Genomic DNA, 22,087 nt, shown 5'->3' with positions numbered 1-22,087 from the left:
GGAGGCGCTGTGCAAATGGCGGCCGCCCCGAGGGGGCGGGCAGGGCTTTATCTGACGCCCGATGCCTCGCGCCGGCGGGTGGAGGGTTGGGGAGCTGAGACGTGGAGGTGTTTGAGGCCCTCAGGGGGGTTTTGCTCGCTGCTGAGCCCTGGGTGTGCCTCCTGTGCTTGAGGTGGCTCAAACCGCCCCGAGTGGGCTGTGTGAAGTCGTTAAATTTCTAAGTTCTTTTCGCTGTGGAAAAACCTGTGAAAACAGGGTGTTCAAAATGGGGGGATGTCCCTGCAAATGGTAACGGGAGGAGGTTTTGGTGCTGAGGGGATTGCAGTCGGCGGTGCTGCACAGCCGGGGAGCGGCTGTGGTTGCCAAAACACTGCCCCGAACACCCAGTACTTGAGAGCTATAGTGTGGAAATTTAAAACTGAAATATGCTTTATATTTCAAGAAGGGCTTTAGCTTTAAAGGAGCACATTCCTAATCTACATTAGGTAGTCATGAAATGTGCTATGTATTTCAAGAAGGGTTTTAGCTTTAAAAGAGCATATTCCTAATCTCCATTAGGTAGTCATGGTCCGTCTCCCACAGAGCCCAGAAAACTCCTGGATGTCAAAAGGAGTGATTCTCTTAAAATGTATATTTTCCTTCTGCTGATGATACTGGAAAGTGTGTTAAGCACTTAAAGAAAATTAACTGCAGCATTCTTGGTGAAAATGAAGCATCACACAGATTTAGAAAAGTTTGTCATAAGCATTTATTTTACGTCAACGTGTAGAGGGAATGTTTTGTCTTTTTTTTTTTCAACAGACAAAGGCAAGGAAGTACCTGTTTTTCTGTTTGTTTCTGGTAGAGAAAAAACATGTAAAATTCAAGATTCATCGGATATGCAAATTTTAAAAAGTTACATCTTTGTAGCCTTGAGTGGAAATAAGCTATGGAGACGAAACACAAAGCACCCAAATCACTGCAGGAACGAGGACACTTTTCTCAAAGGAGAAATCTCACACTGAAAATCTTTGGCAGTACCAGTAATTTGTCTGATAAAACAAATTGAAACCGTTCCTAAAAATAGATTTGGGCTTGATTCTACAGCCTTCTCCATGATCAATAAGAGGCTGCATCAACTGAAAGGTCTGATGAGATTTTTTTATATCGGTTTTGTAGAGATCTGTGAACTTGGACTTCACATAAAGCAGTTTCTGATTTAGTAGAAAATGAAAGACTTTTTTTTTTTTAACAATACACTCCACTTGAAATCTAGATTTTCTATAGCTGCAGGTTTGGGTTTTGGCTCCTTATTTTTTATTTTTTTTTTTACATGAGCTCTCTGTCTTTGAATATCTGGGGAGTTTCATCTCTCTCATTATGTCTCTCCTAGGCAGCTTGACAAGAAAAATCCAATCACTGTTTAGGAAATGACAAAACAGGTTTACTCGATAAGTTCTGCAGTACAGCTGTGAACATGGCATAGGACACTGGAAGGTCAAAGGGCTTGTTCTCTGTCATGATTGATCTCGCACCCTCTCACTAGTATTGTGTTTGCTGGTTCTGTGAAAACACAGGTATTTGCACAGCTGATATACTATGAAATAGTCTCAGCCGAAGGAGAGGTGGGAGGAAAAAGGTGATATTTACAGTTCCAAGGAGATTTCGACTTCCCCTTTCCCTAGCAGTACAGTTTTGTTTTCTGCAAGATTTCAGCTGTTGTAACCAGAACTTTGTGCACTGGATCGCTTGATCCAAACATCAGGCATGTCTGGTTGGCTGTTCGGTAACACCACCGGGCCTTCACTCTCTAATCCAAATCGATTTTTCCATGAAGAGCTGTTTTGCTGTGATGCTGCTGGAGAGATATCAAAGACTGTCTCCCTCAGGTCCAGCCGCAGGGTATCTCTCTTCCCGTTCAAGTAACCTCTTTCTGTTTGACTGTACGAATCAGACAGCTCTAAGACATCAGGACAAGAACTGGCTGATTCAGCAAGCTTTAGGCCTTGCTCAAAATCACTAATCGATGTCTCACTGGAGATGTTGAGCATGTCAAAAGAGCTGCCAAGAGAACAAAGGCATCTGTGAATTTTGTAGATGTCAGCAGCAGGAAGATGGCTGTTGTCTGAGGTATAATCCGACTGCTGCTGGGCAGTGTCACTAGAGCACTGTGATTTATTGAGCTGCCCTTCTTCTTTCATGCCAGCTGGCTGGATATAGTCCAGCCCAGACCCATCCCAAGCTTTTGGACCGTACTTTTGACACTGACAATCTCTGCAGAGTCTCTCCCTGTGAATTTCTGCTCCTGAGCTGCTGTGCTTGTAAGGAGAGGAAGTTTGCAAGGCAGGACACTGGCACAGGCCAACCTGCTGGTCTCCGAGGGTCTCATGCAGATTCTGTCTCTCTCTTTCAAGGGAAGGGTGCATTCCTATTCTTGGGCATCTGTTATCTTCAACCTGTGTGTCTTCAGAGAGCACTGATGGCCTGTTGGACAGCTTGCTTGTAGAAGTGCTGTTGTCAAAACTGTCGCTGAGTTTTCTCGACAAAGGCTGGAGCTCGTACTGTTCGTTTGCAGTGTTGGACTCCTGGACCTTCCGCAGTCGGTTTTGCTTCTCATTTCCCCCACAGGCATAGCTTCCATTTGGCCCAGAGTCATCAGAATAGTCTTTCATGTTGTGGGCACAAGGCCAAAGGATCTGCCCACAGTTCTTCTCTGGGCCAAAGAAGCAGCACAGTGACTGGAAGAAGAAGCTGGCAAACCCACAGCTGATACACTTGATCATCATTATGAATATCCCTAACTTCCGATACGCCAGGACCGTAGCAGGCAGCATAATGACCCCTGCAGAGAAGAGGGCAGAAGCTGCCATTGCTGTGGCACAGCTCATCTGCTTCAGGGAAAAGGCCACTCGGCTCAGGCGGTCCGAATGGGGGCACAGGTGATAGGAGATGCAGTAGTTGACGGTAAAGTCAACAGAGAGACCTACTGCAGCTGAAATGAAGAGAGACTCCACTGCATTGAGCTGCCACTCCAAGAGGACCAAAAGGCCAACAGTTACCAGCACAGTGCCCGCAATGGCAGTAACAGAGAAAATGCTGAGGAGAACATTCCAAGTAGTGAGCAGCAGCACCACAAAGGAAATGGCTATGGAGAGCCCCATGACCACCATCGTTTCTGTGCTCAGACTGTGCTGGAGGTTGTATAGCTCTAGTTTACTGGTAAACCACCCATTCTGAAGCCCCACGGGGGCAGTTTTCATTTCCTCTGTTACCCAGAGGTTGATTTCCTCATAGAAGTGTTTGGCTTTGCTGTAATTGAAGCTATAGTGATAAATGGTTTGAAACTGCAGTACCAAGGCAGCAAGATTTCCCTCTCCGTCAAACCTGAGGCCCAGATCATACGTTTCTGCCCCTTCCCTGCCTTGTTCCAGGAGCATCATTTTGATACAGTGCAGGAAGACTTCGCTTCTGTAAGGGAAAGAGAACTGGTTACAGCAAAGGTTGAAGCTGTGGTCTCGCTGGGAGCACTGCCGACTGTCCATCCACCTGATAAACTCCTCCATGAAGCACACGGTAGACTTCTGCTCTGCATCGGGGAAATAGAAAGTTTGGTTCTTCACCTTTTGGCAGAATTCAAGGAGCCACTTCTGGGCATCGGGGCTTTGGATTGTGAAGGTGGCATCAGTCACTAGGGTACCATTGCTTTTGGGGTTGAAATGGTCCCCATTATCCACAGGCAGAATGCCCCAGACTATTGTGACAGGCATATGCTGCCCTTCTCCATGCTCTAGCCTCTCAAACATGAACTGGTGGCAGTACTCAGAATCGTACCTCTCAAAGGGGTGGCTCAGCCGAAACACCTGAACAGATGACGTCTCAAGAGTCGGGAGTTTGAGTTTCGGGTTGGAACAGGAAATGTAGGCACCTCCTATTGCTAAGGCAGCAAACCAGCAAATCCAAATGTACCGAAACTTTATTACCCCGCAAGGCAGAAGCTTTTCAAATAGCAGGTTGGAGGTTTCACACAGCGTTTTCTGGAGACCCCTGAGAATGTAATGGAGGGAGAGGGTGACTCTCTTATGGCCAGTGTTTTTCCAGTAGTCTTCTGGCTTGTAAATGCAGGTTGTTGCTATGTAGCGCTCATACAGCACAGCCGAAGAAGGAAGCCAAGTCATCATGAATACCAGGTTCACCAGTACAGAGGTGCCCATGTAGACAGCAAAGCAGCGGATGGCTGTTATATTGCTGATGTAGCTGGCGTAGAAGGCAGCACCCGTCGTGAAGCAAGACGCCAGCATGAGATACGCAAAGTGGTGCATGGTTTGACTCACCCACTGAGAAAATCCAGCAGAAGGGTTCTGGCTCTTGCTGAGGTTCCAGAGGTCGAAGAAGACAAAGGTGTGGTTGGCACAAACGCTGCTGAGAATGATGACCGCTGTCAGGTTTACAAAAGGGAAGTAGGTGAATCTGAAGGCCACCTTGTACAAGAAGTAGGAGATCATCAAAGAACTAACAACAGCGAGCAGGACCATCAAAGTAATAAAGACTGAGCGTAAATAAAAAGAAATGCTTAGAAAAATAGCTAATATTGCCAGAACTGGATACTTGGTATCCAGTAAAAGATAGTGCTGGAATAGTTTCTGTTTAAGGCCCAGGTCCATTCCAGTGATAGATGTATAGTTATCAAACAGATCCCAGGATTCAAGATTGTCTAAATAGATCCCCATCATAGATGCACCTTTCCTTGTAGGCAAAAACAGCAGGCTGTATTTGAGGGATGGCACTTGGTACTCCATTGTCTGGGGACTAAGAAAGTCTCTGTCAACCAAGAAGTGAAGAAGCTGGTAAATAGCATTGAAGCGGGTACATTTTTCTGGGACTTTGGCACACTGAGAGTGTTTCTGTCTCACAGTCTCAGGACCTATGCAAGATGGAGTGAGGATGCCTTTGTGGTAGTCTGGAGCACAGGCACGAAGGAGGGCCAGGGTGTGGGAGATGTCCCCTTGGGTTATCTCCAAACAAGAGGACCTGTTGTACAGGACAGCGATGTAGTTTCCCAGAGACCAGCTTGGGCAGCATTCATTGGCTTCGGTACGTTGGCAGAGGTCTCTAAAATGAACATGTGAACGTATCTGAAAAACAGCCGAGGGAGCATCGTGTCAGATCCTCTGCGCGCTTCATCTTGCAGCCCTATGGGGTTCTTTGCTTCTTGCAGTAATCATCCCCTCCCGTCCTGGCATACAAGCCATGACTTGCCATCCTCCCAGTGACAAACTGCCCATGCTAAAGATATTGAAACACACTGGCCTTTTGTCAAAAAATGAAACCCTGTTCACTATTTATATTTTATAACCTCTGATTTGAAAATGTGGATCCTTCTCCACTCTGTTAGTGACAGCAGTGCCCTTCATTTTACAGTTTGCAAGGCTACAACAGAGAGGGGATATGCCTTTTACTATTTTATTTTATTTTATTTTATTTTATTTTATTTTATTTTTTAATTTTTATTTTATGCCTTATATTATTACTAGACTTGCCAGTACCATCACTGGCTGTTACTGGCCTGACAGCTGCTGCAGGCACAGCACTGCAGTGAGGGCGTTGTTGGCAATATCACTGGCAGCGCAGGCTGAGTGCAATATTCAGTGAGGTGGGTGGGTTTGGGAGCCTGCACTCACCTATGTGCTGGGGGGTGACTTAAAACCTGACTTGGCTGTGGCTCCTTGAGCTGCGTACCTGGCAGGGTGCAGTGTGAACACGCTGCCTCCTGCCAGCGGGACGTCAGGCTCTTGCAGCAGAGGTTTCCTGGGTCTGGTCACTTAGAGTTATTACAGATCCTACAGCAAACACAGCTAATCCAATTAAACCTCCCACTTGCAAAGCTTGCTGTGGCAGTCTCCACGACAATAGCTCCATTTTGGTAATTAGGTTCTGCTGCTCAAAATTCACAGCAGCTTCTGATGGACATCGCTGGCTTCTGGAGCAAGTTCTTGTTCAGGGTCTGATTATTCTTGTTCAATGGCAGTGGCTACCTTACTACAGACCAGCTGATAGGTGAAATCATTCTTGTTTTGCTAAGTCAGTAAAATGCTTTGGAGTCCTCTAGACTGAAGCCTGTTCTGTAGCTTACATTATTTTTGTCTGCTATTTCCTTTCAGCTAGATATTAAAGATGGGAAAGTCAGGAAAGAGACAGCATGTATGTATGTTCAGTGTGACATTACTAACCTTGTCTTGTTCGATTTGACACATGGACTGAATAGCTTGCAAGTTCCATAAGCTCCCAGCAGTCGTGGACATAAATACCAGCTGGGAATAGCTCTTTTCTGAAAGGAAAAAAAAAAAAAAAGGAAGGAAAAAAATAGAAAGTATTAGGTAATGATGATGAATTAGCCAAGCTGGCTGGAGTAGACTCTGTGTGCATAAAAAAAAAAAAAATCTTGCTGTCTATAAGACTGCTATGGAGGGCTCCCTGGAGGGAACCAGGTCACAAATAGCTTGTAGTGAGTGGTAGCATCTGCCCTGTGCCGTCCGACCTCTGGTCTCCACCCATCTGGCAGCAGCAGGAGAGCAGGGGGAGGGCATTTGCAAAATCCACTCTCCATGCTGTCAGTGTGCTTCCAGTGAGTGTTGTCACCTGGTTCTGCAGCCCCCTGTTGCAAAGCAAGGAGCTGAAGTTCAGCCAAAAACTCCCAAGGACCTGAGGGTTTGGTGTTTGCCTGGTTTCAGAGGTGGAGTAGAGGCAGGGGAGGGAGTCAGAATACCTGCATGCTGCTCCTCTTTCCTCTACCTTTTAGCATCCATCTGGGGACAAACTTTGTGTGTCTTGGAGTTTTCTCTCTTGTTTTTTTTTTTTTTTTCTTTTTTCCCCTTTTTTTACTGTCACATGTTTTTCAAGAAGAAAAGAAGGAATAGGGATGGACTAGAAACAGAGAGGGAGGGGGGAATATGCATTTTTTTTCATAGTATTCACTTTTGATACAGGTAAACGGTGAAAATGTTAGTCTTTTTATTTGAACCCTTAAAGTATATTTCTAAAGGGTAAAAACAAATATGGCAAAAAATCAGACAGAGAAACAACCCCAGAATTTCGGAACGAGCCTTTTCTAACCATTTGATTAGGAAGGGCTGAAAGATCACTATCCCAGAGGTGGCTTAGCCTTCGCACAGTGGTAGTGTACGCACTGCTTTCTCAGAGTGCTTTCACAACATTTCCCAGTGTCCTAAACTATTTTGACAGTTCTGAGCTCTGAGTGCCTGACACTTACTACCCCATCAAGACTTCACTCACCCGGGGGACCGCAAAAGAAACCATCCGCTCCGTAGATTTGTTCCACCATTCTCCGTGTCCTGGCTTCTTGTCCTCCCTGATCAGCCTTTTGTCCTCTGCTAATGCCAATGTCATCATAGCTAGCAAGAGAAGAGATTATCTGTGTAAGTAGAGAGATCTTCTGGCAATGAGTTACGTTGACTGGCAAGGCTCTGGTGCCATACACCACGCTGCTGCAGCAGTAACAGTCACTGTAGTCTTAAAAGACAGCATTGCTTTGATGAGAGCTTTTTGATATTGCGCACACTGTGCCCTCTGTAGAAATCTGTGTGAGGCTACGTGAGAACTTGCATCCCCTTGTGCAGACATGCTGAGTCCCACTGCATTCTCTTAAAGGTAAACAGTGAAGTGAATGCATGGAGAGTTTAGAGCCTAACTCCTGGATTCCAGAGTAGGGAGTCCAGGTGCATTGCAGAGAAAGACTGCAAGGCACTTCCCAGTGCCTTGGTTGCTTCTGAGCATAGGATATAGGATGTAGTTCACGTAAATATCTTGGAACAGTGAGTCATTAACTTTATAGCCAACATTTTCCTCTAAGCCCCCAAACCAAACTCAAATACCTTTTCTTCTCGGCATATGGTGAAAGGGAGAAGGTCTTCTTGTAGCCTGTATGGCTCTCTACATTCCTCCACACGACGAGCTTTCTGCCAATGTCTGTATCTCGTGGCTCAAAACCCTGCAGCCAAGAAGTGTTTTGTCATCAGCTTGCTTTCTAGTTTAGCTTAGTTTTCCTTAATGCTTCTCCTAGACACAGAAACTATACGAGATTATTACTGCATCTTGGAGAGATACAGAAATCGGATTTTCCCTGGAAATATGACATCCCTTACATACCAGAAGCTGGTGAGGACATACCACCAGAGCAGCATGCTGGGCCACAGGGAAGGAAACTTAACACTGAATACCAACAGAAATGCTTCAACAGTGAGAGCTATTAATCAGTGAAGCAGTGAGATAGCAAGAAATGAAAGCCTTTCACTAACGTCCTTTAAAGATACAACAGGCCAAGTGGTGGCACATGCACTGGACACAGTTGCGGCTGGACAAAAGAGTGGGTGAAGTCACCGTTTCTCTTTTGGTGACTGTGGTATCAAGAAACAGCAAGTATTGTGCATTACTCTCAAATATTACGTCCATCCGGAAGGAATCTTGCTTTGGTTGCACATTGTGAAGACGAGGGGAAAGGACAGCAGACCACTGAAAAGCACTGCCATTTTTTTCTAGTGGCTTTAGTGTCCTCCTTGATTTGCTGTCCTGCCTCTATCTGCAGAGAAGGAAGGAAGCACAGACTTATTTTATATGGCAGAAAGACTGTATCACTGGTTGGCCTGTGGACATTCCTTACGTTCATATTGACATTTTGTCTGTAAGGACTTACCATTAGGGGTTCAGAAAAATCAGGCAAATTTCCAACAAGCAGGCCAGCTAAAGTGCAAACTACAACCGTCACTGAACACAGCACCAGGACGGCTATGGGCCACTCCGCGATCATCTGAGAGTAACTGGAATCAACAGAAGAAAAAATGCAGCTGTTAAGGCACTTCTGCTTCGAGCATGAAACCTGCTGTTGAACCAACACAGTGTTAGTGAAAGGAAGTAAAAGAGTTAGGGCTTTCTGGTTTGAGCACTTATTTATTGAAGAGCTGCGAGGCTCTAATACAGCTATTAATGAACATATTATACCTCCAACTGGATGTTTGCAGGCAATTCTAATTAACTTGGGTAATTACATTTTGCCTCCCTACATTTTCCTGCTTTTTCAATCAGAAACAATAAAACCCAGACTGTTCTGTCCTAAGGCAAAACGAAGCTTTAAATGTTTAACTTAAAACATTGCATTTAGAAAGAGCTTTTTAGCTTTTTTTTTTTTTTTTCCCTCCCCATTGTACAATCTAAGCTAGTAGCTGCTTTACCATTTGGCCTGCAGATCTTCAGCCTGTGAACCCTGAGAAGTCATAGAATATTCTGAAGGCTCTTCTAAAGATAACTATCTTAAGCAAGTCTGTTGTCATTGCTCTACATTCACTCACTGTATGGGGGCCTGCCTTACTGCTGGGAATTATGTAGGCATCTGCAAAATTAGAAAGGGATGGAAACCACCGATCTGATGTGCAACTGCTGTTAGGATTGTCAGCAGCAGCCACGGAGTGGACAAGTGGCTTCTGGATCTGCAGGATGAGCGAATCTGTTAAAATATTGGAATGGGTTCCTTCTCTGGCTTGGCAGGTTTCTAAGTTTTTAAGATGTATTTGGATGTATTTCTGAAATATAAGAAAACCTTTGTTCACAAATAGTTGACAAATATTTGGGCTTCATGGGTAAGTGAAATATTTATGAAACTTTGAGGAGCTGTGCCAGTGTTTAGCAGCCTTGAGGATCCTGCTTGCCTGGTCTTTTGCTTCTCTTTCCTCCAACTTCACTGAGTCAAATAATGCAGCTTTCTTCTCCTAATTATAAATCATCTTAAACCCTTCAAACAGCTTTTTGCATGACTTCAGGTCAGGTCTGGTTTGGTTTTGTTTTCAATTTAAGGCTCCGTTATCAAATTTGTTTTCATAGATGAAGTCTACACTATGAAAATGAACAAAAATTGCCCTTTCCACATTAGATTACATAATATCTGGAGGCTGTTTTGGGTTAATTCCATGACCAATTAACAAATAAAAATAAAAATAAACTGCAGTATCTGATGCCAATCCCAAACCTTCCAGAGAAAAACAGTTTACAAAAATCAGCTTTTAAACAGAAGTCAAAAGCAATCAAAGTATTTTAATTTTGAGAAACATATTAAAAATCCTCTGTATTTTGGAAAGGGTGAACTTACTCAATTTTTTTAAGGATGTCAGAAGAGTTCCAGGCATGTTTTCATGTTTATTCAGTTTAGGCATTCCAGCTGAAGCTGTTGTTTAGCAATGTTACATTCCACAACAGTACTGTACGCCCACATGCAAAATCCAAGTTCTTTACGAGGAAGGAATTTCTGTTGCCTATTTTCATGCCCTAAACGAGAGTTTCCTAATACTGTAAAGAAACTCAATAAAGATAAAAACTGCTATAAAGCAAATACAATGGAAAACGTTCCTTTCACATTTAATTCTGAACATTAGGGGATCTTTATACTTTAATAATCAAATTTGCAATGTTTATGTAATTTCTTTTGTATTAAAGGTGAGCTTCATGCTGATAGGATCTCTTTATATGTTCACTTAACTTGAAAGCAGAAAACTGGAGATAAAATAATTGTGGTACTTAGCTTTTCTATTAAAATGCTATTTTCCCAAGCATGGCTAGACTAGCTGTACTTCTTCTCACTGTCAGGGAGCATCCTATACTTTTGCACAAGGATTGCCTCTTCCTAAACCTAACCTCCTTGGAATATTTTACATCTCTTAACTTAATTGCAGATTTTCTGGTATCTAACTGTGTGAAAAACTAGGAATTGTTGCACGTAGTCTGGGTACAGAGGTCTCTTCCACTGTAGCCTGTGAGAAAATGCAGGACTCCACTGTTATTGCTATTGCTGCCCTCCTGATTCCCCGTCTGGTAGGCCAAGCTGGACTAATCCAATAAATGTGACTATATATATATATAAAGCTGTCGTATGGACTAGAGCCAGGCACCTGCCCTGAGAACGGCTATCAGGACTGCGTTGCTATTCATTAGCACAGGTTAAATTGATCTCGCAAGCAAATTGAGATTTTTCCAAGCAGATGGGAAGCACGGGGCAGGGAGCGCTGACCTTGCCTCTGAAGCAGGGCCTGCTGGGGACGTCACCAGCAATAATGCTCCGCGTTTCCTAACAGCGGGGTAGGAGAGCGGTGATAATAGGGCAGAAGGACAGCAAGCTTTTGATATTAAACATACCTTTTTGGCATCCTGAAAGCTTTGTCGTGTCTGCAGATGGCAAAGAAAAAAAAGAAGGCGTCATGGTCATTCATTATTTTCCTACAAAGCACAGTCCCGGGCTGCTAATGAGCAAGTTAACCCATTCAGGGGCTGCAAAGCACCAAGCTGAGCTGCTGCTGCAAGAGTTGTTTGGCACAACGTGGATTAGTCTAATGAATAGCAGAGCCTATTCCTCTCCCACTGGCATTTTAACTAAGCGTGATGGGAAGACAGGTATTAACTGCTCTTTTTTGCTCCTCTAAAAAACACCACAGAATATAATGGACATACACAGTAATCCCAAAGAAATTGCCCCGTAACACCTATCCATGAAAATCTATCTGTTTTAAGTGCTTTCCTACCGAATTTTTAAATTGCTTCTTGACAAGAGCATAACTCTTTACAAAATTTCATGAGCTGGGCTAACAATGCCTACAGTTCTTATTCTCCGTTCAACTCAGCAAGGATTTTCCAGAAAGGTGAATCTCATTTGTTTCCTGAGCCATTTCAAAGATGTTTGTCCAATCTAGAGGAGTAGACGGCCAGTGGAGCTGCAAAAAAACATTTTACTGGTGTTTTCCTCACAGGGGAGCTTTTGTCATTCCTCTCGTAGAGCTTTGAGGAACAAAATAGAGAAGCGTTCTCCAGGGGACCAAGGTTACATTTATTAACGTGGGGCTGGTGCCAACTGGTGCCCCTGCGGCAGCTCATCCCTCCTGGCACGTCGTCGCGAGTGGAAGGAACAAAAAAGTGACAAAGCAGAGCTCCCCACGGAAGAGTCACTCCTTGTGGCACGTGTAATAAATCACATTGTATTTTCCTCATTGCTCTCCATAGGTTTGAGAGAGAGGGGAGCAAAGAAAAATCCTCACTAGATTATTAAAGAGAGGTCTCCTTTTGGCAGCACGCTGCCCATTCTGTGCTAATTCTCTCACAATAGCTTCTCGAGCAGATTTGCTCGGATTAAAACCCCCTTTCTACCATCATTACAATATCACTTTTCTGTCTGCTAGTCCTGCACATTCTGCCAGGGATTAGCAATCCAGCTGCATTTCCTGCTTAACTAACCCGTTACGGAGAACACAGCTGACAGTTTTGTTGGTGCAGTGTTGATGCAAATGCAAACACAAGCAAATTAAAGCCTCTGTTAATGGTTACAGAATGAGATCATAAAAGGCTTTTGTGCCTAACCCCACACGGCTGTACGAAGGCAAGGAATGCTGCACCATCTCCTAGCAGACATCGTTTGGTGCCTGCTGCTGTGGTAGCCAAGGGATCGTGGTCTGTGCCAACAGTGGGCTCCAAAAGGCACATTCAGCGAGGCAGGATGATGCTGGACACGGCAGAGGATGTACTTCAGGCTGTTGAGGACGCCTGTGCTGTATGTGTTGTTACAGCACTGCCAGCAAACATCCACCAAGCAAGCAATTTGAATCTGTGTGCTCTGCACACAAATGGATCTTACCTGATTCTGTCAGGGACAGCACAGAATTTATATCCTTGTTGCTGTCCAACCTGGAAAACCAAATCGTGCTCCCCAGCTTTGTATTTCTCACTGCTCTGCGGTAGCCAGTGCTTATTACCCTCTGCTGCCTCTCCCCTCCAGCACAGGCAGCAGCTCCAGTGGGAGCAGAAAAAGAAATTAATTGTGCTTTTATCACTCAGAAACTCCACCAAGATAAAGGACTAGCCAGCTGGGTATCTTGCAATGCAAAAGGAGAAAAGAGGAGGACCACAGAATTGGCCGTGATCACAGCTGGATGATCTAGGAGTGGCGGGGTGACCTTAGCTTTATCCAGCGAGTCACCTTGAGAAGCAAATTCTGCAGGAACAGCATCTGCCTGTACGCCCTCCACAGAGGCAGAGAGAGCAAACTCCATCCCTCCCGGCTTTTGGGGGCAGCTGCTGCCTCAGACTGGGGAGCAAACCCACATTTCACGTGTTCCCCACTCAGACCCGCCTCATCCCCTCCCGCCGCCCACCACAAAGTTCGGGAGATGCTTTGTGAAAGCCTCTCACCTGACTGTCACAACATGATGCTGCACCGGCCGAGAGGGTCGCTGCCCGGGGGACCACTGTTTCCAGGGGGTTTCTGAGACCTGGCAGTGGGGAGCTGGCATGGGGTCGCCGCTGGAAAGGTGGGAACACAGCACGGACCTCTCGCCGTGCCCGGGGAGCTGGGGCAGGCCATAGCTGCCTCTGGGCTCCTGCTGGTTGCAGGGGTAATACAGGTGATGCTGCTGCGAGTCCTGGGAGCTCGACGGTACCTGCCCGTTGGACTGGGTGGGCGCTGGCCCCAGCGTGCGACTGGAGGAGGGCAGGTGGTCGCCCCCCAGCCTGGGGGATGCAGGAACGGGGCAGTGATGGACCGGGCAGATTCTCTCCCAAGAGGTGCCGCTGTAGCTGGGCTCGGTGTTGGCGATCTCTGGCATGGCGAGGCAGGTCTGGCAAGGTCCTGCATTGCGTTTTTCTCTGTGAGAGGAAATAAAGGGAGGGTGAAACCCTCCTCCGTTACAGCACCATATTGACAGAAAAGCTAAACGGGGGAATCTTGCCTCCCACTTAATGCAAGACTTAAAACCTCCCCCTCTCTTTGCTGTATCGGGAGCCAGGGCTGAGCTGGACCATGCTTTTTACAAGAACATCCATGACTCATTCAAGGACTCCAGATGATGGTGAATCCATCACATCTTTGTGCATGTTGCTCCAAAATTGTGAAAAATCGTGTAATGCTCCCTTGAACAGTGTTCAACTCCTCTACTGGCTGTGGTTTTAGAAGCGAGGTATGGCTGCAACGTGTAAGCAGAATTAAATTTTGCTTATGGCATTTTACTTGGATGGACCTCGTTGTTTCTTCTTATTTCTCCAAGATATTTCTGCGTGGAAGGGACAAGACAAACTGGCTGCTGATAATGGCCCGGTCCTATCCCGGTAGCACAGAGTAATTACAGAGACCTGAGGGACCAGTTACTGTGTGACACCAAGAAAACCTTTCACACAGAGCAGAATGAGGCCGCACTGATCCCAAAATGCCTCTCAAATTGCCATCTCAGTGTGTCGGGGAGCTTGAGCAGCACTGCACTATCTGGAGCTCAAAGCAAGCACAATATGGAAACACCAGTAGTCTCTGGAGCTTGATCAGAGCACGTGCCGTGGTGTCTACAGCTGACTTATGTGCCTGCTCTAGTGTCTGGCATCGAGAATTAAGCATGATGGATGATATGGGCCAGCTAGAATCACAAAGTGTCTCAAGGCGTCACAGAATTTTGAGTGCTGGAGCGAGACAAGAATGAGATGAACTTTAGCCTGAGGCACCTGATGCGATGTGGAAAAAAAAAAAGAAGGCAAAATATGTTTGAGAAAGGAATATTTTTGAAACTTTGCAGAGTTCATCTCATTTCTCTTTCAGACAGCCACAAAAAGACAGAATTCTAGGAATTACACGTCTCTGGAACTGCACCCAAATTTAACTAGCACAGTAATATCAATGACAAAAGAGATTTGGAGATTGCTGTTAGCTCAGCATTGCTTGAAAATTGGTATTTTTTTTTCCAGAAAGGAGGACATACTGGCCTTGGCAGTGCGTGCTATGTACTTTCCAACATCAGTTGAATTTATCAACACCGAGAAACTATATTTCATTATTATACGAAATGGGCTCATTTCACTAAAATCATTACAACAGAGTAATGTTTGCAGTAGCTGCTATTCCTGTGGTGGTGTGGAGACTCATGGTGCAGGCATCATGCTCAGCATTACTTGCACACAGTCCCAGTCCTGGGGCTAATAACAAGGAGACCCTGACTGGTTGGACACTCTCCAGTGCCAGTTTTTATGCCAGAAGACAACTGCAGACAGGGACAGCATGGTCAAGGATGCTCATTGCAATGACAGCGACTTTGGAAGCAAGAACTGATGTTCACATGCACATTTGGGGTCACAAAATTCATTTGCTGGATATTTTTTGGCCTACAAAGGAGAGGAGAAATGGCAAAATGGTATCAAAGTAGTCAGCACATGCCCACGGCTGTGAGTGAGCTCCTCTGCGTCCTTGGGAGATGATGTACACCCAATGGCAGCAGTCAGACAGGGTCCGCGAGACCCTCGCCGTTTCTTATGACAGTAGAAGTACAAATCGGTGGAAACGAGTCAAAGTTTGCCCTGAAGCAGGTGCCAGGAAACCCGCAGCCAGATGTGTGCACACCTTGCTGAGATCAGCTCGACGGGTCCTTCCCAGCAGTGCCAGCACTCAGCTGCCTCCGCTCCGCACTACAGAGGACCGGTAAGATTTCAGCCAGCTCGCTGCAGTGCGAGGGAGTGCTGTGTGCCAGAGCACAAGCTCCTGAACAGATTGTGACAGTGACATCCCATCCACCCGCAGAGTTTGTCAAAAGAAAGAATACAAAATCCCATCGCACGAAAAAGTCCTTGCGGCTCTGTCACAGATGGATTAGCGGCAGGATTACCCAGACTTTCAGAGACCCTTGAGTTGGGTTACAGCTCCATGTGAAGGCAGTTTCCAACAGAAGGCTACAAATTTGTCGTTGGTGTGTGCGAATGCAATACAGGAGAGTATAAACCAAACGGCAGCAGTTCACGAGGTGTAATCTGAGGCCTCGTCTGGGCTTGCTACAGCCCCGTCAGAGTCATCCCTGATGCAGCATAGGTCAGGTGCAACACAGGCAGATGAAAGCTTACGGTCTGCGGTCACCCATCTAACATGGCATATTTAGTCACTGCCTATCTACAGTAATTATAGAACCAACCATACCGGGCCCTACTAACCACCACATCCCCTACAGCTCTGGTGAGCTGCAGGGGCAGGGTTTAATTGTGAGAGCCGACCTGGGGAGCATCTCACTTCCACTCTTGAGATCAAAGCGTAATTCATCGCTCTCTTCCCAGATTTCCAGCGGCTGGAGTGCAGGGTGATTTTGCTTTGTAGCTTTGTACTAGCAGTGATGGGACAGGGAATTTTCATCAGAAAGCTGGGATTGTGGTAGTGTTAAACTTTGGCAAGATCTAGACCTTTTCCCACTCCCTTTTTGATGTCTCCAAGGTATTATGTTCCCTCTACCTTGAGCCTATCAAGCCTATTTTCCCTAATTTAGGTACACTTTAAATAAGCAATGTTTTCCTAAAATGCATAATTGATTCACAGAGACTGCCACACTAATGATTTGCACTTTTTGTATTCCCACACCAGTAAAATATATATATATATATATATATTTCAAAGTAAAAAGAAAATTATTTTCCATTTAAACTCCTGGATTTGCATAGGGACCAGAGGCTTTGCATAACTGAATTCGTCTGATGACTGCACCGCCAGGTCTGCCCGCCTCATCTGTAACACTGGACAGAAGAGAAAGGCTTTCACAAAAAACACTTTGAAGATGCTCAGGGAGATGCAGGAAACAGGCAATGAAAAATTCTTTCTCTGAAACCCCTCAGCTACAGAACCTCCTGGTGGGTTGCAGATTGCGTCCAGGTTTTTTTGCACATACATCAATGTTCTCAAGGCTAATATTTTACACGCAAGCCCATTCCCCTTGTTTACCATCTCTGCTGGGGATTTCTGTCTGGTTCCATCCTTCCCCCACATTTTGTCTCAGCTCCATCTCCTGGCTGCTCAGTGGCTTCATATTTTAGAATAACTTTAGCTAGTTCAAATCATTCACTCGCGACTCTTCTTCATTATCTCCTTTTCAGGCTAAACAATTACAGTTTTGTCAATCACCCTCTGGATCCAAGTTGCCTTATGCTCATCTCTCTCCAATGCCGTGACAATGTGACCTTGGTTATCCAAAATCTCCAGGGAAACCTGGAGCTCACAAATAATGATAGCTTTGGGTAATTACTGGTGGCAGTTCTGCACATTTTGGGTTTTCGGTTGCTACGCTCCCAATTAGCCAGGATGCTGGTGGGCTAAACATTTGATCTGCTGAGGGTTGCACCAGAGATGTGGTCCTTGTTTGTCTGCCTGTGAGCAGGTCACGAGCACTTTTCTGGGCCCACGGGACCCTGACCTGTGCTTGAAAAATGGTTGTAGGGGAGTTTCTGATTTCTGTTTACTGTCAGGCAGGAGAAGAGGTGGGCAGAGTACTGCGCTGGGCTCTGTGCCACTAACAAAAGACAACACCACAATTTTTTTGAATGTTCATTCCCATCCTGGGACGTGTCAGATATTTGACATCTTTGGGATTGTGTGGGCAGAAATGGTCTCTCAGTCTCAGAAAAGCCTACCGAAGCTGCCTGACAGCCTCCTTTTTCTTCTTCAAGCTCAGCTGGATGCAGCCGAAGTGATGCAGAGAGAAGAAAGAGGAGGTGTAGGGCAAGTGCCAGACTGGAGCTAACTGCTCCTGTTACCCACAGCAGTCAGTTGCGTTTCTCATGCTGCTTTCCCCTTGAGATGTCTAGACAGTATAATAATCCAATTTATGAAACTGCCCGAGTCAATTTGAGTGCAGCAGTGCTTTTCTGAGACAAGTGCCAGGGCACAGGCAGCCCACCTGATGTGAGGGAGACAGTGAAAGGACTGAAGCCTCTTCCCATGGTAAAGCAGTCAAGATAAGGTCAAGGTCAGGAAAGAGACAGCTTGCTGCCACTCCAGCTCCACTGGGGTGCAGAAGGCTTTTTTTTTTTTTTTTTTTTTTTAAGAAAGGTTATTTATCTCATCCTTTGTGTAGTAAGGAGAGGATCAGAAAAGCAGCTCTCTGCATAGAAATGATGGGCATCACTACCAAGTGATGGAGCTGATGCCAGAGTCAAATGGCAGCATCTCCCATCGACAGGAGAATCTCAAGGGGGAACAAAACCAAGTGAGAGCAAGGGCAGGAGCCTGTGCCTTGACTACAACCAGATCCTATTTCCACAGGAACCTTCGCTCAATCAGATATTAAGCACTGCAAAATTTCATTCACAAATAGAAGCTAGTGTTATTTTCTTTCCCTTTTTTTTTCTAGCCAGGTTTTCCTTGCACATCAGCTGCACGAGTTTTCCCAGATGAATAAAAGGAGAAATTCTTTCTGAATTAAAACCATGTGCTAGAGGTCAGCTTCCACTGAGACGAATGGCTTTTTCTTTGGGAGTTGTAAATGACTTTTTAAGAATGGGATTTTATACTAGAATTTAAACAGAGGTTTTCTCTTTCAACATACCCCCAGCAACACAGCAGTGAAACTCTCAGAAGAAAAAAAAAAAAAAAAAAAGAGCTTGTGTTTGCTTGTCTTTTTTAAGGTGATGAGAGTGCCCCTTTCCAGAGATTAGGGAAGGGTTCGTTGCATTTCACTCTCACCTATTATCTAGATCCAGTGCCGAGCTGACAGGGAGACACGGGCACTTCTCGAGCAATTTGTCTCCTCCTTAGGCAGGGTCAAATTCTCGTGCACTGGAAAATTTCTGTGTAGTTGCTCCTCGTTTTGCTTTTTCACTCTAGCAGCAGAACAGTGCGTATCCTTGAGAAGACCTACAATTTTATTTTTTTTTTAATGAGACTCCTGAGTATGTTAAATCTTCATGAAAAATTAATGAGACTGCAAAACTCTGCTTCCCACGTAGTCTGCCAAGAAAAGTTTAGTTTTATAATTCCTCCCATTGACTCGCCCGAACAGCCTTACCTTTATTTACCCCAGGCAGCCCGTGCTGCTGTGGGTACAGGTATGTGTGACGGGATGCAAGCAGACACAAAGGGCTCGGTGGTCCCCACCCCGGCTTCAGCGCCAGGGTAGGTCTGGATGCAGTTTGCTGTATGCACACTGGCAGAGGAAAATGTGCAGGTAAAATTGTGTTTGCTAACTAACCCCCATTTTGGAAGAAAACAAAAGAAAACAATACCTTGCTATCCCGGTCCTAAAAAGGTCGGAAAGAAGGGGTTGTTTTCAAACACAGGGAGCTTTCTGGTGGTAAATTCAGCAGAGCATTGGCTAGGGCTGGAGAACAGGCACTGCTGAGCTAACCATTCGGTGGCTAGTGAAGAGCCGTGCATAAAGAAGCATTTACATATGTGCTTGCTCAGGAGTCGGAGAGTGATCCTTGCACTTAATTGCCATAAATTCCAGTTCTCAAGTATGCAGCATGAGTGAAATTAAAAACACGCCAGTTTCAGATGGCGTAACTCCTATTGCAACTTAACTCTCCCAGCCTGCAGCACTCATTGCAAAGGACCCAGTCAAATGAGCAAGGATTACTCAGGCAAGCAAAGCTAACGGGGATTCTGGTAGCTCAGCCCCCATCCCATGCCACGAACCGAAAGCAGGGCTGGATTGCATATATAGTCACTTGGCGAGCTCCGAGACCCAAAACCACCCAGCCTCAGGCTGAGACCTCCAGAGCTAAGGAGATGAAGACAGAACTGAAACTCAGCTTTCAGAACGAATCTGGGTTTTGTTCGCCTCGGGGTGTGCCCCGGTCAAGCAAACCGAGGATGTGAACAGCTCAGATCTGTTGCCTCCGGTCTACCAAACGGCAACGTGCTTGAAAATTTGCGGTGGCTCCGTGCCCGTGATGCTTGTTGACATTTCCAGAAAATTAACACGACCGCAGCCGGTGTAAGGCACCAGGTAAGGGAGCGCAGACGGCACGGGGAGGGGGGTGAGCAGGAGAAGGCTGCGGGGTTTTATAGAGAAAACCTCTGGAGTGAAAACCCAGCGCGAGGAGGACTGAGCACCGCCAGCCACAGCCCGACAAAAATCCTCGGGGGAGGCCAACCAACGCGGTGGGCTCCCCAAAAACGCGGAGGTTTGGGCGCAGCACCCCACCGCTACCCCCCAGCCCCCTCGGCTCCTACCTGGGCGAGGCGAGGCCGCGGCCTCCGCGAGTCCCCTGGGGCCGCTGCTCCCCCCGGCGCGGCGAGGCCGAGCCCGGCGCGGCCTCCATGGCCCGCGGGAGGCAGCGGCGGAGGCTGGCGGCGGGGCGCTGTCCGCGGTGCTGAGCGCTGCCGGCGCCGCGGAGGAGGAGGAGGAGGAGGAGGAGGAGGAGGAGGAGGAGGAGGGTGAGGAAGAGGAGGAGGAGGCTGCGGAGGCTCGGCGCAGCGCTTGCGCGGCCGCGGAGGCGGTGCCGGTGCCGGTGCTGGCGGCCAATGGCCGCGGGGCCTCGCAGGCTGCCCCCGGGGGAGGCTGCGAGGTGGGAGAGCTGGGGGGAGGCCCGAGGGGAGGCTGGGTGCTGGGCCGGGAGGGGTTGAGTGGGTGGGGGTCCCCCAAGCGAGAGCTCTGAGGCTGGACGCAACCATGCTCGCCTTGCCAGCCTCACCCCCAGCCTCACCCCCAGCCTCACGAGGTGGCGAGGGCGTGCAGCGAGGCCGGCGGCGGGTTCCAGCGGTGCACCCTTGGGTGGCGGGTCCCTCGTCCCACCGGAGTTGTGCTGCTTTGGCCCAACATGGGAGAGCGCCCAGAAGCACTCCTGGACTTCATGCGGCGGGTGCAAGGCAGCATTTTGAAGTGTTTGGGCTCACCCTGTGGTTGCAGCAGCATTAAGTAAGTAAACAAGGTGTTGATGTAGTTTTGACACGACGTGGAGGACGCAAGGAGGTCAGACCTGCTGGCATTGCTTGTCAGCACTGCGGTAGCCACACATTGCCCTGCGCCATGGGCAGATCTTCCCAGAGAGCTCACAGAGCCTCAGGGTGGCTGCTCCTTCTGCAGCCTCCCTCATTGCAATGGCCACGGTGTTATTTGTGCCAGGAATGGCCTAAGCCTTTCCCATAGCCATGCATATGGCCAGGAGAGTGGCAGTGACCTCCCTTGTGACCCTGCACGAGGCCATGATGATGACTATGACCTTCTCATTTCTCATGGCCGTGGCCCTCACGGGGGCGGTGACCTTCTTTCTCATGAGGACGGAATCCTTTTTGCTTCACGTGCTACAAAAAAGCCAAAGCAAAAAGGGAGAGTATTAGACCGGAGGGTATCCTATAATTCCCACTAATCCTCTAGCTGCTTGGAATAAGCCCTTCCTGCCTTAATGACTTAAATGCCTGAGACAGTTTAACGAACAAAAAGCTTTTCCTAATGCTTGTGTGCTGACTCTCCTACCTGTAGGCTCACGCCTCTCTGAACCCAGCAGGAGACAGTTTCCATGGACAGGCTTCCGGCAGCGCCGGCATCCTGGTGTGACAATCCCTGCTGGGCTGGGCTGTGGGGTGCTGCCTACGGCGAGGGGAGCAGCCTGCTCTGCTCAGCCTGAGCCACAGAAATGCTGCTTGCCCGGTAGGATCGGAGCCGCCGAGCACCTAGTGCTTGTGTTGCATTATGTGGCCCAGCAGGAAATGCTGAAACCTGGTATCTGCTGTAAAGATGGGCTGGAATTAACGCGATGGCAAGGACATGGGTGCCGTTTCCTTTTCTTTCTTCCCGATGCTAAATAATAATACTTACAACAGTAAGGATAATAATAAAGCCACGGGAGCTGAAAGGAGGGTGGGAAGAGGCTGAATTGCAAACCTCCCACCGCTTCTGACAGACAGTTGCATCCTACAGCTTATAGTTTGGCTCAGCCCGATGTGTGAAATCCTTGTCTGTGAAGTGGGGGCGATAACACTTCCTCACTCCCACGGTTTGGCAGGATTCCTCTGTGGCTTGCGAGGTATTCGATGTGGATTTTTTTTTTTTTGCAATTGCCCTTACACGGGGACTACAGCAGGGCTCGTGCCACCAGGTCGCTGCTAACCACGTTGCGAGGTGTCAGTGGGGCTGCCCGCCTGCCTCTCGGGGCTGTTTTCACAGGGCTGGGGCTGGAGTGGTGGCTTGGCACATCGCATGCTGGCTTTTTTTCACTCTTCGGCAGTGCGGGAGCTGGCTCCTTGCCATGGCAACCCACATCCAAGACCTGCCAGCATCAGGAGGGTCCAGCTGGTCCCCAGTGTGCCCCGGCGCGAAGGGAGGTGGAGGCAGGTGAG

General features: G+C 47.2%; 1 protein-coding gene across 1 annotated transcript; it reads right to left on the bottom strand.

Moving 5' to 3' along the window:
• Positions 1 to 66: 66 nt before the first annotated feature.
• On the bottom strand, positions 67 to 20,810 carry DISP2 (dispatched RND transporter family member 2). The gene is made up of 8 exons (XM_040558500.1): positions 19,982 to 20,810; positions 13,213 to 13,665; positions 11,173 to 11,202; positions 8,687 to 8,810; positions 7,869 to 7,984; positions 7,270 to 7,388; positions 6,207 to 6,304; positions 67 to 5,111 (listed from the first exon to the last, which is right to left on the bottom strand). Exons 1-8 carry the CDS (start codon positions 20,068 to 20,070, stop codon positions 1,692 to 1,694), a joined length of 4,449 nt encoding a protein of 1,482 aa, XP_040414434.1. The 5' UTR covers positions 20,071 to 20,810; the 3' UTR covers positions 67 to 1,691.
• Between the last annotated feature and the right edge of the window lie 1,277 nt (positions 20,811 to 22,087).

This window comes from Cygnus olor, chromosome 5 (assembly GCF_009769625.2).
Source record: "Cygnus olor isolate bCygOlo1 chromosome 5, bCygOlo1.pri.v2, whole genome shotgun sequence".
Taxonomy (NCBI): Eukaryota; Metazoa; Chordata; class Aves; order Anseriformes; family Anatidae; genus Cygnus; species Cygnus olor.
The sequence above is the reverse complement of the archived record's forward strand: the minus strand, read 5'-3'. Positions and strand labels throughout refer to the sequence as shown.